Genomic DNA, 18,807 nt, shown 5'->3' on the forward strand with positions numbered 1-18,807 from the left:
TGTAGTTTCAATGAATTTCTGAAGAGATAATATCAGTAATGGAGGAATGGACAGATGGATGGATAGACTGGGTAATTCCTATATTCCTCCCAAACTTCGCTTGTAGGGTTTAAAAAATAAAAGAACAGAAAAAAATAATTCTCAATACATGTAATATACATATACATGACACTGTAATATTTCTTCTTTCAGTGACAGTAATGAAAATATGTGACTTCATAAGAATTACATTTGAGTGACTACATGTAATCATAAATGCTGTATATTAAAAAATGGTTCCATTTTCTGAAAAACCTGCAGTCCTTTTCACAAAAAAAAGGTAAATGTAAAGTAAGTCGTAACTTATGATGTAATAACGGATCAAAGTATTGTTAAGTCATAACTTACGACAAATTTTATCTTATGATTTTTTGTGAAAAGGGCTGCAATATCTCACATGGAGAGAGCAAAATAAGCTTAATTCTTTGACCTTATTATCACAGAAATTTGTTTCAGTGAAAAATGTATAGATATATTTTATTTTTTGATAGAGTATCCATACCTGTTAGCCCATGTCCCACATTAGTGGAAGACTCCCACAAAATCAATTAAGAATCTCCCACATAAAAATGTAAGATTTGTGGAAGATTTTTTGTTAAAATTACTACATGTATACTTTCTGTGGTACATAAAAAGTTTGCTTTTATAAAAAAATCCCTGAAATGAGACAGCGAGAATGGGGGACAATCTCCCATATGAACTGTTCCAAAGTTAACGGGTATATGAGTATCTGATATAGTTTTTCTAACATACGGAGTACCTGTCAACTACAGTGAAACTTATCTAAATCAACCCTGGGTAAACCAGTAACCTGTGTACCACAGACTAGTCAAACCTATCTAAATCAATCCTGGGTAAACCAGTAACCTGTGTAATACAGACTAGTGAAACCTATCTAAATCAACCCTGGGTAAACCAGTAACCTGTGTAACACAGACTAGTGAAACCTATCTATATCAACCCTGGGTAAACCAGTAACCTGTGTAACACAGACTAGTGAAACCTATCTAAATCAACCCTGGGTAAACCAGTAACCTGTATAACACAGACTTCTGTAGTAAATTCATATCTTATATATTCAATACATTTTGAACCTGTATAAAGGGAACACCTGCCTTCAAGGAATAAATCTCTCAGTCCAAAAGATGTTTGGTTTAGCTAGGTTTCACTGCATAACAAAGGCATCTGATAAACTAATATACTCTCTTCTAGCAATCTTGCTTTTTTTTTCAAAGAAAGTTTGATGTAGTATTTTGAAGATTTTCTTATTTCAAGTCAGTGCAATGAGAGAACATGGTCTGTTTCCCGGAAATGGATATCCAATTCATTAATTTGAGTCCTTTTCCTTTTCAGAAATTAAGACATTTATCTAATACTGCCTCAAAAACCTATTTTATTTTGGATTTGGGATGATATTACTTGTGAATACTATGCGGCAATTAAGTCATATTAAGAATTGAAATGTACCCTGCACATGTATATGTATACATTGTATTGAATTACTGTGTGAAGCTTCATTCCAATAAAATGAAAAACTTATAAGAGAAAGAGAACAAAATATGAATTCAAGAATCAATAAACTGACCTTTTTTTTAAACTGGTACATAATAGTACTGTTACCGTTGTGTCAAATCATACAAATTATGTTAATAACAAAGTATCTTTCTAAAGGGAAGTAATTCAGTCATAACTAATGCAAAAATGTATTTGAAAGAGTAATCAAGGGAATCAGGTTATAGCGGTAATCAAAAGAATGTAATCCAGGGACAAAGACCAGACATGGAAAACAGACACACACAACAAAGAACATAAAGTAACTAAAATCATACATACATAGTAACAAAAGTAAATGAGCAACTCGGACTCCAGTAAAAACTGGGAGCATGGACCAGGTGCACCGGTAGGGTAAGCGTCCTCTGCTTTTCTAGAAAACTATACAATCATGACAATTCTAGTTAATGTAAACAAATAAGTCATAACTTATGCAAAATACAAAAAATGTCTTGGAAAAATATAAAACTACTGTAGAAACATGACGATTTTTGTTAATTCAAACTTATTACTAGTCTTCAGAAAAAACAAATTGCAGTTAATGATATTGAGATGATTTTAAACTGGGAAATTTTCACACCATTTTTTTTTTTGCAGCTGATGTGATAATTTTAGCATCTAACTCTGAAAATAGGGAAAATAAAAATAAGGTGAAAATTTCACAATTTACAATACTGTACACATAGTAACTTTCACAGGTACCTTTTTTTCAGGCTAGTGAACATATTTGTTGAAATCAATTTTAGCTGATTTGAAAAAAAATTTAGTATTTTAAAATTTTAAAATTTCATCTCTGCTTATTGTGATTACTTGTCCACTCCAGATTTAAACATGATAAAGACATGGAAAAAAAGACATGCCAAAATCTGCAATAGAGTTACAACAACAAAGATATACTGCTATACAAAATTACAATGAATAATCATACAAAACTAACATCATTACAAGTTTCAATATAATACTGAAAATAATTTAATTGCTATTTACCTCAAATACAATTAAATTAAAGGATACTATCATAGTTATGTCTGAAAGTTGTCTGACACTTTTCTGAAGAATGTCTTAATGACTGTCTGAATTATGTCTGAAGGTAACATAGAACTTATTTCTGAATTTTTACTGACTTCCAACTAATACAGACATTATTCAGAATTCAGAAATATGGAGCCTCAGCATTTGTTATGTCATTCAGCAAGTATTCAGACAGTATTCAGCGAGTGTTCAGAAATACTCAGCTAGTATTCAGAAATATTCAGCAAGTATTCATCAAGTGTTCAGAAATATTCAGGTACTAAGTATTCAGAAATATTCAGCCTTAATTTAGAAGAATTCAGCCAGTATTCAGAAGAATTCAGTCAGTATTCAGAAGAATTCAGCTATTATTCAGAAATATTCAGCCAATAATTATTCAGAATATTTCAGCCAGTATTCAAAAGAATTCAGACAGTATTTATTATATATTGAAGTACTTATTTTCACATTCTATTTATTCAAATTTTATGACAAGTCTGACATTTTACATGTTTTAAAAATTTCAACATCAAAAAAATATCTCATGATAATAGCATTCTTGCAGATCACTTTCAAAAACAAAAATGTAACAAGCAGTTATGCCTTTTTTCTCAAAGTCTGTGATTTACATATCAAATAATACATCTTTTCCCCATTTTTTAAAACTCCTATATAACAATATAAAGTCCATTTTCAAGGTTAAGAAAACAACAAGTAGCATAAAAAATATCAACCTAATTGAAAAAATCGAAATGTACCTGGGAGAACAAGCCAAGTTGCATCCCCTCGGCCCCATTTAAGAAAAAGAAATATTTTAGATATTTTAAATCAATAGGGTTCTCATACACAGTCCCTGAAGCAATCCGCGCAACTATTTGACAGATCGATGACTGATTGATCGCTGATAAATCGATAAGTGATGACTTATGATCGATCTGATTGCAGTTTTGTTATGTAAAATGAAAAATTATCAGTTATTGTAAATTCAAGAGTTTCCATTGGAACAAATGCAATATACAACTATATTGTATTTGCCTTAGACTTAAGTTACTAAATCCACATATTGTATCTTGATAAAAATAAAACAAATGTAAAATAAAAATGATTAAATGATTTTAATGTTTAAATCTATGGCATAATATAAATATGTGTAAAAATTCACAAATGAAACAACGGAATCTGAAAATATATTGACCACTTTGTAGTCACGTGATGCAATCACCGGTTTAATGGATCTGTTTTGACGGATTGATGACTGATCGGAATCTGATTGGTGATCAATTACTGATACCAATTTTAGTAGAGTGGATCAGTTCAGGTAATGTACCGGATATGTAACAATATCCCATAATTCCATTTGAATCGGATGCTAACATTCTGAGTTATCGTCCAGAAACTTAATTTTTACAGAAAAAAAAAAGAAACTCTTTGTGAAAATTGTGACCTTGATTGTAGACGAAATTCGCCCAAAATCAATAGTGTTTTCATTTAACTGGTATGTAACAATATCCCAGGGTTCCATTTCATTCAGATGTAAACTTTTAAGTTCTTGTCAAATCCTATTTTTTATGCAAAAATGTAATTCTTTTTGGCATACTTGACCTTGACCTTGACCAAAAGTTCTCCCAAATCAATAGGTACCTCACTTGTCTGGCATGTAACAATATCCTAATGTTTGGTTTGAATCAGAGGTCAACTTTTTAGAGTTATTGTCCAACTTAGCCAAAATAAGACAGTACTCAGTTTTAATGTCCATGAAACAACTTTTAAGTACCGGTACCAGTCCACATAAAATTCAGACACTACCAATGGTAAAGTGATTCAAGGTCAAGAAAAACCCACCAAACAAATGATGCCTTTTCAGTCTACGTATGCTATACATTCATATAACAATAATCATTTCATCATTCAGATCTGCACTTTTTGGAAAATCATACATTTATCCCCCCACTAAAATCAACCAACTCACACCAAATCAAGAATCATGACTCTTGCAAAAATTTCATGTACAATCTATACAATTTTTATCTCAAAAGTGCAACAGCGAAATGAAAAAGTAAGACTGGTTATGTGATCAGTAACTGTTTCTGAACAATAAATAAAACTGAATTCGGTTGGTTTTTGATAAGCATGAATCATCTTCTGTCTGATTTTTAGAAAGACTACTACTTAAGGTAAATGTATATAATGAATATGATTATATATAGGTCAATCATCTTTTGAATACTTCTCCATGTAAAAATCTGGCCCCACTGCCACAAAACTTGAAATTTACTCGTCGTTTTTGTAATGTCATCTTTTACAAATATTTGATTGAAGTTACCATGGAAATTTAGAATATTTGAAGACTGAGAAAATTCTAACGTTTTGTGGTGCCCATGACAGAAACAGTGACACATCAAATCTCTTTTCAGCTTTAACATAAATCTATTAAAATTGTCTGTACAGAGTTATCTTTTTTTTTTTAAATAAATGCCATGAAGAATAACTTTTGCCTAGTTTAAAGTAAAGACAAATGACTACAAAAAAAAAAAAATCTAAAAATCAATACTTATGTAGCATTTAGTATTTTTTATATTCTCATCCAGAAACTATGACTAAATTGCACTTCGATGCAACATTCACTTGTATGGATTTGATCTTTGTACATAAAATCTAATATAAAAGATTTCATGTATATATCTCTCTGCCATATTCTTTTATTGAGTAGCACTAAAATAATGGACTTTACGACAGGAATGTACTATTACATGATTCAAATATCAAACACAATATATGTTGATATGATGAAGTCATCTATTGCCATTTTTTACTATGAGTATAAAATTACAATTAGGCCTTGAATTACCTCTTAACTTATTTTGTAGTAAAATGTATGCTTCCTTCCTAAAGTGTTTCTGACCAAAAAGTAAAATTTTGCCGTACAAAAACCAACAAAAAAAAAAAAAACCAAACAAACAAACAAAACCAACCCCCCCCACCAAAACAAAACAAAACAAGAACCCCTGTGAAATTCGCCAAAAAGGGCATTCCTCAGATTTTCAACAATTTGACAAAAATAGATAGAAACATTGAATATTTGGTTTGATTGTAGCCAGGAAAAATAATGAGGAAATTTAAAACACCAGTCATAGTAAACAATAATACAAGAGGATATTATGCTTACATGTCAGGCAGTGGGTGAATCATGGCATGAAAAAAAACCCTCCATTTTGAAAGTTTAATTTGACTATTGGCACATCAGAATCATGGAAAAAAGACAAGATTTTCCATATTCTTTTAGTAAACTGCTTTATAATTTCATTGAAATACACTGAAAATGAACATTTCAATGGCAGATATCTCTGTCATTTGAAAAATTTCTGAGCAAATCCGGAGATGCAGATCTTTTCAAAGACAGAAAGCATCTTTGAATAAAATCATATTGTCAGATTGGTGGGATTTCAGATTTTTCCCATTTTACCTGATTCTTACAAAAACATTCACTTAATTATGGCACTGGAACTTGTATAAGAAACAACACAAATTTTATCATACCATAACTTTTAAACAGTGTACTACTGAGATAAATATATGATCATTTCTGAGTATCAATTTTTGTGGTTTGGTAAGTATTACTGCCTATTCCAATATAATATCCAATAAAAGGTTTGCTGTCACAGAAGCAACAACTAACAGGAAGGAAATCTCCTAGTATCCTAAATCTTTGTCTTGTGATAAGCAGTGACTTTCAACTTTAAGGGATAACTCTGCCAGGTGTTTATCAAAAGCCTTTGGCAGTCATCTTAAAAACACCATGAAAATTCTGCATTGCTGATGCACAACTTTCATTTCTTTTTTAAAAAATACATACAGATACAATTAAAGACTTATTTGGATAAAATGAAAAACAAATAAACAAATAAAGAAACTGCTTTTTACTTTTTCTACAAATTTTAAATATACAGTGAGCAATCGTTGATTATAAATTTGTTTTGAAAAAAGGGCATTGCACAGAAACCTGTTTCAACTCTGAATAAACCTGTTTTTACATCAGTATTTCTGCTGTTAGCAGCAATCACACTGTTCTATAGTTTACTTAACTTGAACAAGTGTTCTAGAAATTCACTAGTCCGTATTGAGTAACTTTAACTTTGCTGTAGTTTCTTTCTTTGTCTTCTGTTCAATAGCCTTGATTTGAATTTCAGTTCCGCCAAAAATGAGTTGAACAGTTACTGGTCTGTCAAGTCCACCTGTGTCTGGCAGTTTTACCAATAGTTTACCAATTTTTTGACACCCTTCATCTGTAACATACATTGGATATTGTTCTTCACAAGTATAAAACTGGAAGTCAATTACATCTTGGTCAGGTTCAACTGGTGTGTAGGTTTTCTCACTTTGTGCCTCATCAACTTCTAAAGTTTGTCCTTTTTCAACATGAACACTGAAAATGTCTTTGCATTTCAACTGACCTCCTACCATTTCTTTCTTTTCATCACTATGTTTACCTTTCACAAAATTTGTCATGGTTGCCAAGCCGTATGTAAATTTAGCCTTTCGGGACGAAATTGTTTTAGGCAAATGTCCAAAAATCACAGCTCCTTTGAGAACAGAAAGTCCAGCCTCAGCTGGAATGATCACAGTCATATCTTGGAATGTTTCTCTTACTTTTGCCTGTAACATAAGTGATTCAGAGAATCCACCGACCATGATAATATTATTTGTTCCTGAGACCTCTGGCTCCTTGAGGAGCTTTTTAATATGTTCTATAATGTTTATAGTAGCATTTTCAAAAAGCTGATTAAAAATGCTACTACTAATTCTCAACTTATCAGCAGTCCATTTCATTTTTGTGGAATAAGGTGTATCTCTTAAGGCTTCAGCAATGGTTTCTCCTGTTTCTTCTTCAAAGGTCTCCTTCAGTGACACCGGCACTTTGATTGTAATCAGTTTAGCACCTTCACCCCCTTTAAACTCTCGCTTTTTCAGTTCAAATTCTCGATTCATGTCAACAAGGTCAGCAGCATTTTTATCACAGAACTGAAGGTAGATATTGTTGCCTATTATTTTGATGATAAGTTGTTTGAAGGCTTCATCAACCTGGGTTCCGCCCCAAGCTCCACCGCTTGCCTTGTAAAGCTCTTGCAGGGAATTGTCCTGTCCTACCTTGTGTACAGTAATGTCAACTGTGCCACCTATAAGAGATTTAAATTTGAAAAAAAAATATTTTCTTCTACTTTTTTTTAAACATTGTCTAACAAGCTTATTGATAATGACAAAATACATGTTTCCTAAATACATCAGGGTAAGAAACTCACTCAAATTCTAGCCCGTCCTGAATACAATTTTATAGCAATATATTTACTATATGGCTATATCAATTTTTGCTAAAATTAGCCAGCCCTGCCAAAAAATAGCAAGTCTCGGGCTGCCATGCAGGCTACTATTTTTTAGTTCTGAATACATGTAGAAAAGTGTAAGTATAGAAATGTTCACAGTTGCTAATTTTTGTGGACTCTGTTCCATGGACATCTTTGTAGGTATTAAATTTTTGTTCCATAATACAAATAATCAAATGTGAAGGTACTATTTTCACTGTTTCACAATTATTTTTCAATCCTAAAAAAAAGAACAAAAATTTGCAAATTTATAGTAAGGCATGGGAATCTTAACCTTTCATTCTTATTGTTGGTGAAAAGCAGTTGCTATCCCAATTCATTTTCAAAACACATATTGAACCGAAAAACATAAAAGCAACTGCCATCAAACTATATCTTAAAAGGACATAATTCATTACTAAGAAGAAGGCTTATTGAATAACTAAGACCAAATCAGGATGTCAAAAAAGCTTCAAAGGCACAAGAATGAATTAAAAGCCAGAGATTCACTCGGAGAAGTAATTCAGTGGCGGATCCTGTGAGGGGCCTGAGAGGGTTCCAGGCTATTATTGGTCAATTTTACAAAATTTTCAAACAAAAGGTAGGGGGGGGGTCCAAGGATCCATCTTTGAAATTTCAAATACTATCATTATGACATACCTCCACAATCAAGAACCATATATTTGGTACCAGGACCAAAGCTTTTGAAAGATTTATCTCCCTTCTCTACAGGCATGTGTTTACAAAATACTGATGCAGCTTCTGGTTCCAATGCTATCAGTAAGTCGTTATCTTCTATACCTGCCTGAAATCAACAAATATTGAAATGATTTTTTAACAACTATAAACATATGGGTAATTATCATGAAAATAATGAATCCTGATATTTTTCATCCACTTTCCAACCTAATAAGTATCAACAAGTATAATGTTCCTTGGATATAATAAAAAAAATACATGTTTCATATACACAGATACTAGGTATACTCTATGATTAGTTATTTTGGTGGGAGGAAAATTTTGGAATTTTGATGTAAAAAGGTGTAAACAAATTTTGGCCATCCTAATTTTGGCGGATGCTTACTGTTGCACTAAGTGCTTAGGTCCAGAGCAAATATGATGACCTTTCTAATCAACCAATCACATTTCAGCTTTCCTGATTCTGAAACATTCTGAAAACGGTATAATGCAAGAAATCTGAAAAGGTCATCCTAACAGAAAGCAGAATGGTATGTTATTAGATCCTACATGTATCGACTGAATGAAACAATTAGTAGGTCTTGTCCAAATAAGATCGTTTTTTTTTCAATGTAGCTTTTTCTGTAGATTCTATCAATTTTGGGTTAGTGTGCACAATTGCTTAAGTTACATGTACGTAGTTATCTAACCACTGAAGTTCAAATGTACTTGAGATTTCTGCGGTTCTTACCTTCTTGGCTGCTTTCCTCATGAATTGTTTTGCAGAATCATTCCAGATTGCTGGCACAGTTAGTACCCATTGGATATCTGATTCTAAAATTCCAATCCCTGTACTGCTTTTATTGAGTGCAGTCAAAAGGTGGTCTTTGAGGTAGCGTATAGCCAAAGAAAATACTGTCAAAGCTGGCAACTCTTTTTTGTTATCATGGGTTTTGACATTTACATCTTTCTTTACACCCTGGAAGACGAAAAGAAACTTTGAGTAGCTCTTTACGATCAACCATTTGAAAGGCTCATCCATTACCAGAAAAAAACAGCACCTGTTTCCTCTTTAAGAAAAAGAGGATAAGTATACCTCTTTATTATATAGATAGCAATGATTTACCAAAGATCCCTGTATATAATTTTTTGATTTATTTCACACTGTCAAAACATGACAACATGAATGTCAATCTGCTGTTCACAAAATTTGAAGTTTATGTTGAAAATAGCAACAAATAATGAAAAAAATCTATATAATAAATAGGATAATCAATTGGTTATTGTGAATAACAAAAATATAATCACCCATGCCAAGAACACATTTAGATTTAACTTGTGGGTAGAAATCATGATCACATTTTGGTTATTCACTCTCTCCAATTCATTGTCCTATTAGTCTTGGATCATCCAAAAAAAAAAAAAAAATAGAAAAAAGAAAATCCAAAGCACCTCAGTTTAACAAAGTACAATTTTATGATGAATGAAGATTTTATGCCAAAAAGATTTTATATATTTTTAGGGGGTGGGATGGGTTACACTAACCACCCTTGGAATTGTCTTGAATATTTATCAAATATAGAGAATATCAACAGGTCAAATATATAAGAGAAACTATCATTTCACTCTACAAATTGTATAAGAAGATATACAACGTACCTATCATACTACATGTTATGGTATTACTAACCAGTTTTCCATGTAGCTTGGATACACCTATCATACTACACATTATGATATTACTTACCAGTTTTCCATGTAGCATCATTTTGAATCTTCTAAAATAGTACCAATCATGATGGAGGTCCTCGTTTGCCAATGCAGTATAACGATCCTCTGCATCATATCCAAAGCATTCAAATTCCTGTTGTGGGTTAATTAGAATAGATGTTGGTGTCTTCAGTGAAACCAGGCCTCTCGAAGCTGCAGTCCAGTTATGTGATGATACTTTACATGGATCTGTCGCAAAATCATGACGGAAGGAGAACGCATATCCTGAATAGGTCGTGCCAAAGTCAATAGCTGCTACAAGAAGTTTTCCTGACTGTGAGTTACTTCGATTGAGTCGACTCATTTTGACTCCCTAACTCAACAAGGACATAAAAGTCACTATAAAATAAAAAAAAAGTCATTACAGCACATAGTCAGGAGTTATGGAAGCAAGCTGTTTCAAATCCCTAAACCTTGTTGAATTCACAAATCTCATGTACAAATCTACTAAATAGTACCGGTATGTCACAACAAATTTTAAATGAAAAGTTAAATGCCCTCTATGAAGTACAGAATTCATAAGAACACAGTGAGGGTCTCAAACAATTCTTTACAGCATAAAATGCAAACAATTATAAAGCTGTTAGTATTAATAAATTTTGAATACCCTATAAACATATAAATTTCACAGTGTTGGAAATTTCAGGCCACATTCAGTCCTCACTGTGCAAAACCACCTTTAAAATAAATGAAAACAGTCCTCTTCATTCAGAGCTCTTAATGAAAATACCATTAAGAACCTAGGTAATGGAAAAAATCTAAAAAAAAATTAAATGATTATCCAATCTTGAATACTACATTGAAAATATCAAGTATACATCATTTTCTAGAATTTTCAAAAGCACTGATCTCAGTCAATATTTATCAAATGGTAGTTATACGTATGCATGGTATGATCTGTATAAGCCATGATGCATACAATGGCAGAGTTAAAGATGTATTGTGAAATATGTTTTGACTGGTCCCATTTTGGACTGAGGTGTTTGATTGGTCAAGACAGGATTTTGGTTTACAAACGTTAATAAAATATTGATACTGAAATGAAGGAACTACAGAAAATGTCCGATTTACACAGTTTTCTATTTATCCAGGATTTGGATAAATTTATTTTTGGATTTGGTTTTCGATAGGTTACATTTTATCATGTAAACTATTTTTGCAGAATATGATCAAACTTGACCCACAGAGAAGTTGGTCAAAGTCTATTTAGACTGAGTACATATACCAAAACAAATTGGACCCACAATAATGATTAATTGATAAGAATTTATGAAAGTATGCTGTACATGTTGATAAATTTGTATTTTTTACAAATAATAAAGTTTTTAGGAAATAAGGATGAGAATATTTTCTATTATCCCTGCACTCAGTGATGTGGGAAATGGGGAACCAGGTAATTTTTCTTCTACATTTATAGGTAGTGACTTGGATGGCTCTTACAAGTAACAATACTTTTTTTTACTGTTACTCCATACAGATATTTCCTGTAAAAGGTTTTTTCTTGTTTGAAAACTAATGATTTTGTAAATTGTTACTACAGCTACAGTTTCCCACTGCTAGATTCCTCCTCAACCACAATAAACCTGCATTCTAAAAGCATATGTTGTGAATTGGCTCATATTTTTTTCAGTTGTTCTTCAAATTCTTTGAACAACTTTAAAGCTTATATCTTATTTGTAATCTTTCCTCCTCTTCATTAACATATCCCAATCAAATTTAAACTTGCTCTTCTAATTTGTTCACTGCATTTCCATATCCAAGGGAACACAGTGAACAAATCTTATGAGCTATTTTTAATAAGATTGTTAACTTTCATACAAGTAATTTAAGTAAAGTGAACTATATTCAATGTCAGTTATGAGAGAAGTGTAAGAACCATTGATAATATGAAGACAATTACCACTTGTAAATGTACCTTCAAAATTTTTTGAGGTTATATTTTTGAAATATTCTTCTAGAGTGGGTGCAATGTAAATATCTTTTGTGGTAAAATTAGCGTGCAATCAAAGTTTCAACCTAAAACCGCCTAAAATCTACCCATGACAACCCATGCTTTGCAAATTTTTAGGGGGGGTGCACGCCCGCCCCGCCCCCGCCTGAATTTGCCCCTGACCATAAAAATTTTAAAAAAATTAGAGTGTCACTTAACCAGTGCTCAATAATAGAAATAAACCTTGAAGACAGTCACTTATAATAATCATTTTACTGATTAAATTAAACCATGTATTATAAAGATTATTTATGTTTGGAATAACTGAAATTTTGAGACATCAGAACAAAAACTTTTTTACAAAGCAATAGGGTGCAGTATGTAAGTCTTGTAATGTGACAGTGTTGTTTCATGAGAATGGGTCCTGATCTACATGTATCTTTCAACATGTTCAAAGCATAGAAATTTGTGAGTTAAAGAGCTCTAAGTTCAGAATTAAAAACAAATCATCTTTCTGTGTACATTCACCAATAAAAAAATCACAAATATCTTTTCTATATGATAAAAAGGTTTAAAACGTTCAGAAAAGCAAAAATAGAAGATTTTTTACTGTAATCCAGCAGATTGCTGTAACCATTGAAGTAAACAATAAAATACAGATCGGTCTTTGAATTTCAATATGTTTTACATAGGAAATTCCTGTTAGGAAAATGAAACTAGAACAAGACTTCAGACCCGATTAGCTTCTGACTTGTTTTAATCATTTTACAAAATGGGAGTTATAGGAAAGAAAAGATGGCTATATATAAGTATGATTAAGCAAATTCTTCTTTATAGGTACTGTCATTTCCTTTGGTTCATAGTGTAACTTTTCCTGAACCTTTTGTGAAAACAAGGATTTTTATAGTGGACTACCATGTATGGTGGTTGTATGGGTTTTCGATCACCTAACAGCAGTTAATGTATCATTTTTTCATAATTTGGCATTTCATTGATTTTATTCCTGTTTGAGGCCAACTGTTTAAAGATTTTTTATAGTATTTCTGCATAGGTTGATGAGAATTAGTGCATATGATTTTTTTTTTATTCACACAACCTGGATCTCATATGAACGTGTGTCAAATACTGCTGAAATGTGAATTTAAACACCTTAGAGTGGTTCTGATGAATAGTCAAGAACCCTCCACAGATCCAACATTTTTATGTTAGAGATTCTAAATTTTTATTGAATTTGTGAAGTATCTCCCTAATGTGGGAGAGTTAACTGGTTTGGTAACTGTTTAAATTCAAACTTCCAGTAATACAAAACTTTATAACACCCCACATACAAAGTTGGGGTGTATATAAAATCGCCCTGTCTGTCTGTCTGTCTGTCCATTTGTCCATATGAGGCATTTTACAAAAACAGACATTGATTTAGCATCAATTCAATTGAAATAGCAATGAACTTGCAATCAATATAATTGTGCGTCTAGTGAATATCAAGATATCAAAATAAGATGTCTTTTAATTCAAAAATACTATAAAAGAATTTTTTATTTTGAATTTTCTGTATTTCTAAATTAAGATTGTTTTGTTTCTAGGGATTAAGATCAGGATAAAGGAAATTTGAATAAAGTTAGGTAACTCATAATTCACTAGAAACCTGACATTTAAACTTGAAAAATGAACTTTGATTTAATGATAACAAAAACAAATAAAATGCTGTTATTAATTAATTTTTAATGGATACTGTCAAATAAACATTTCTGCGGGTATCAATTTTCAAGGTTACAAAAAAATTCTTAGTGCTATATGGTGTTGAAAATCATTTCGAAAGTACTATTTTTTACAGCTTTCTATCCACTGCGAAAATAGCGAAAATTAGTATGTTTACAGTATACACATCTAAATTCTTCTCCTTTAGATCCTCGTTGAAAAAAGAAAATTTCACTGATAAGAGTGGTGAAAACAATTTTATGATACCATTACCCAGTTAATGTAAACTGAGGTAAAAACACTTGGGAAGAATAAAAATACTGTTAAAGTTAACTATTGTTCATAGGGTACCAATTTTTATGGTTTTCCTGGGTAGACCAAGGAATGAAATTTTGTTCTCAGCGTAAAGGAGAATTCCATTGATGTGTATACTGAAAACCTCAAAACCACAAATTCAAGGATCCAAGAGCATGTGTTTCTTCCCTAATCCACCATAATTGATATCCACGAATTAAAGTACTTTCACAGTAAGTGTTTAACCTCTTTATTTCTAAAATTTTCTTTGATAAGGCCATAAAGTAACAAAATCTGCTGCATTACAGTGTTTTCAATCGTACACAAAGTAATTACGAAAGTAATTCAGCACCCGCACATATTTTTTTTAAATGTGGGATTGATTTCACATGCTGATTGAAAACATGTATGCAAAGACCAATTCTTGTTGGTGACAGATCGTGCACACACAAATTCTAATTTCTAACATTTCCCGTAAATTTAACTGAAAATGGAACATGAAAAACAGAATACGTTTACGGTTTATGCTTTTATCTATGAACAAAACAAAACAAAACAAAGTATTTATTGTTATTGAGAAGTGGTGAGGGAGTCTCTTTTTTAACCCTTACTATGCCAAAGAGCCTATAAATAGGCTTTTCATACTCCCATATTTTGCCAAGAGCCTATACATAGGCTTAGCAACTGTTTTATACACATTCAGCAAATCGATTGTTCTGCAATAATGTCATTGATGTCACAGTTCTGAACGTGATGATGCGTGGGTTGCTTCACAGGGTAGACTGTACATATTAAAACAACATAAACAAAATTTCTTGCAAATTTTGTTCTTATTTCTACTCGTTGTTATCTATTTATCAAATATTCACATTTTACTTACTTCTCTTTGTTTTTAGTGCAATCTACTTAAATCAATATGTATTCTTTAAGTATTTCATACAGGGAAAAAAATAGAAAAACGTGTAAAAGAAATAACCAAAAAAAAAAAGAAAAAAAAGGAAAAAAATAATGATAAATTTTAAAGTATATAAACATATAATTTCAATAATACATTATGTACATGTATTTATTATTGATAAAATTGCAAATAATGCACAATGATTTCTCTCAAAGTTGACATCGATTGCACGGAACATTTTGTCAGCTGAACATAATCATGTGATTATGATAATTAATTTTCTCACATGTACACATGTACTAGCGCCAAGTATTCACTAATTAGGCAAAAGAGAACATTGGCATGAAGGTTATTTATTTCCTAGAGGTTTTACAAAATTTTGCAGGATTTCTTTCAATGTCAGAATAATAAGCTTAATTCATTAAGTTCAAGATCAAAAACGTGATTCTAAGAGAATGCACTATGCAAGATTCATCCCCTCCCACTAACACAAAATAAAATATAAAATCAATGAATGTGACTGTCAAAATTAGATTATTAACTTTATTACTGCTAACATAAACAAACCATTTAACCAAACACAACATTGTAAGCTACATCGTACAGAAAGAAAAAGAAACAGCTCCTATTTTTCGAGCTTTAGAACGCAGAAGGTGTCATTTCATACATAGTCCCATTAGTTTGGATACATGAAAGTAATGAATAAACTCTCTGATGTAGGATTTGTTTGTTTGTTTGTTTGTTTGTTGGGGTTTAACGTCCGAGCAGCAATATTTCAGCTATATTCAGACAATGAACATGAAATGGATGATAAAATGAACATGAAATGATAAAAAAAAAAAGGATGGGTCACAAGGACAACAGGGTCGACAAATTTTGATTGCCACTGGAAAAAGGGGGGATGGGTAAGGTCGGGCAATTTAGCCTCCTGTGGCGGAGCGCAAAGGTTCCTACTCCTATCGAATACCACAACAGGGTTCTTTAACGTGCGAGGAACGTGGCATCTTTCCCAACACGGTGCACCAGTATGGTTTGCGGTCAGGTTTTCCGTATTATAGCCTGACAACCCCAGCATGTAATACGCCAGGGGTACCCCATTCCACCACCTGGGGCACACATCCCAGTTGCTCTGTGGGCAGAGCGCCTAGCCCCAGGCTAGGTTTCTGAGCACTATTTAGTCGCCTTATACGACAAGCTTAGTGCTGCTGCAGGCCTATTCTTTTAACACCCGGACCTGCACGGGGTGTAGGATTTGTAATACAATAATTAGGTTGTTTATCTTGATAGTACGTACGCTTTTACTTCTATTTGTTTTTTAAACTGTACTTGTTTAAGGAGAATGGATACATGAGTGTATGAAATTCAAGTTACTTCTTTTTAGATGTTTTAATAGCTTATTATATTCTTTTCAAATCATTATCAGTGTAAATATAGCGGCTTGTGAAATCTTTTTGTGTTCTAACTATAGGTTTAAGCATTAAAAAGGTTTAGTGTGGTAAATTAGATTTATTTAGAAAAAATCGACAAGTTGAAGACATTTCTCATGAAATGTCTAATTATATTCTTTTTACAATATTTAAAAAAATTTTTCCTTCCAATTTTTGGGTACATTTTTATATAAGTACATCAATGCGGATATGTACTAAAACTTGACTTTTGGGTACATTTTTATGTAAGTAAGTACATCAATGCGTATATGTACTAAAACTTATATAACATATAATATATATTAAAAACCATCCAAATGATGAATATTTTATGTCTATTTCTTTCTGCCTTCGGTCACCCCGCCCTTTCTGGTGACGTAAGGTTATTGTCAACGTCATATGCAGGACTGTTGAATTTGAATCTTCAAATTTTTCCTTGGCAAAATAAAGGAATAGCCTTGGCACTCAAAGGGTTAAATGGGGTATGATAAAAATTGTTGAAAGTGAAAGTAGAATTTCAAAGTTACAAATATGCAACTTTAATGACAACAAAATTGTACATGCATGAAATCAAAAATATAAAAGCAAACGCTTGAAATGATTCTAAGTCGTTAAGTTCCAAATTACCTGACTTTTCACATCGATATTTTCAATCTTTTCACATTGAACTTATCGGAACTCAGAATTATAGTTTCCGGAACGAGATCGGATAATTATAATTTGAAGCGGTATTTCAGTTCCTTATTTCGAATGAACAAAGTGCATCCTCACAGAGAACAGTAATCATGAGTTTCTTCCGGGGAAATGGTCTTAGAAAAAGTGCAAAGAAAAGGTAATTTCTGTACAGCACGATGAAATGCTTGTGAACATGTACTTTCGATAATTCGGTTGAAAACGAAAGTAGAAAAAAGTGCACAACGCTGAGTCTCTTAATTACTCACATTTTAGGTTTATTTGGTGCATATACCATTCAATAAAAACAAGCAAGCTTTGAATCGAACAATCAGCACACCCAAGCTCCTATTTTAAGTGTAGCTGAGAATTAACTTCAAGTCTAAAGATGCATGGGCATGAGCTATACTGGTAAAAAGGAGTAATCAGTGGAACCAAGGTTATAGCAGTAATAAAAAGAATATAATCCAGGGAAAAAGACCAGACATGGAAAACAGACATATACAACAAAGAACATAAAGTAACTTAAAAGCGTTTTTTTGTGTTTTAAAGCATGATAGGAGTGTTTGTTTTAAACGCACAAAAGGGGCGGTCGTTTATTGTGCATTTAGTGAGTGTTTTGTGTGTGTTTAGGTATTGTGTGTGCAGGAAACATGAAGGTCTCGGGGAGTGAATAAGTATGGGTTTCTGTGAAATTGTACCATAAGGTTCTGAAGGTCAGACTGATTAATTTTGAGGATTTTTCCTGTACAGTTTAGGAATTTATAGGGACTGAAAAGGGCTAAAAGAAGCATTTTACATGTTTCCTGACAATAAGATTTTTATGAACTTAACAAAAGTGTATAGATCTTTTTTAAACTGGATCTAAAATTGTATCAAAATGTTCAATTTTGGGGGCTAATATCAAAGCACAATAAATACAAAAGTACCAAAGGCTAATTAACCTTTGAAACAGTTCATTTGGGAGATTTTTCTCTGTTGACACCTTCTATGTGTAAAAGCAAAATTTGTATGTAAAACATCAATTACCGGTATTAAAGTATTTTCACAGAACATAAAGTAATTCTGACCAAGAACCTTCCATAGGTGCAACATTTTTATGTTAGAGATTCTGAATTTTTATTGAATTTGTGAAGTCTCCCCTAATGTGGGAGAGTTAACTGGTTTGGCAACTGTTTAAATTCAAACTTCTAGTAATACAAAACTTTGTAACACCCCCGCAAACAAAGTTGGGGTGTATATAAAATCACCCTGTCTGTCTGTCTGTCCATTTGTCCATATGTCTGTCTCCATTTCTTGTAAGCGCAATTCCTCCTAAAGTGCTTAAGGGATTTTGATGAAATTTTATTGGAAGGTTGGGTATCAAAGGCAGTTGTGCTTAAGGTGATATAATTACTATCGGAGAACTCAAAGGGAGATAATTAAAATTAAGGATTTTACATGTTAAAATCTTGTTAGTGCAACTTTTTCTAAACCGCTCAA

The 18,807-nt window shown here is 32.1% G+C and overlaps 2 protein-coding genes across 7 annotated transcripts in view; one reads left to right on the top strand and one right to left on the bottom strand.

Annotated features, from left to right (window-relative positions):
* Positions 1-135: 135 nt before the first annotated feature.
* Positions 136-17,416, bottom strand: LOC148605114 (heat shock 70 kDa protein 12B-like). 2 transcript variants are annotated; one of them, XM_088550603.1, is made up of 5 exons: positions 17,281-17,416; positions 10,384-10,745; positions 9,388-9,615; positions 8,619-8,763; positions 136-7,775 (listed from the first exon to the last, which is right to left on the bottom strand). In XM_088550603.1, exons 2-5 carry the CDS (start codon positions 10,708-10,710, stop codon positions 6,709-6,711), a joined length of 1,767 nt encoding a protein of 588 aa, XP_088406729.1. In that variant the 5' UTR covers positions 10,711-10,745; positions 17,281-17,416; the 3' UTR covers positions 136-6,708. The 2 variants fall into 2 exon arrangements, with proteins under 2 accessions (XP_088406729.1, XP_088406730.1); XM_088550604.1 differs by lacking the exon at positions 17,281-17,416 and adding an exon at positions 11,014-11,158.
* The window catches only part of LOC148605115 (uncharacterized), a 29,612-nt gene continuing 28,154 nt past the window's right edge, over positions 17,350-18,807 (top strand). For all 5 annotated transcript variants that reach the window (XM_088550607.1, XM_088550606.1, XM_088550608.1 and 2 more), the window contains exon 1: positions 17,350-17,485. In XM_088550607.1, coding sequence (XP_088406733.1) covers positions 17,439-17,485 — 47 coding nt within the window. In that variant the 5' untranslated portion in view covers positions 17,350-17,438. The remainder of the gene's footprint in view (positions 17,486-18,807) is intronic.

Source organism: Perna viridis, chromosome 10 (genome assembly GCF_037379345.1).
Source record: "Perna viridis isolate PV_CMFRI_1.1 ecotype Kerala chromosome 10, ASM3737934v1, whole genome shotgun sequence".
NCBI lineage: Eukaryota > Metazoa > Mollusca > Bivalvia > Mytilida > Mytilidae > Perna > Perna viridis.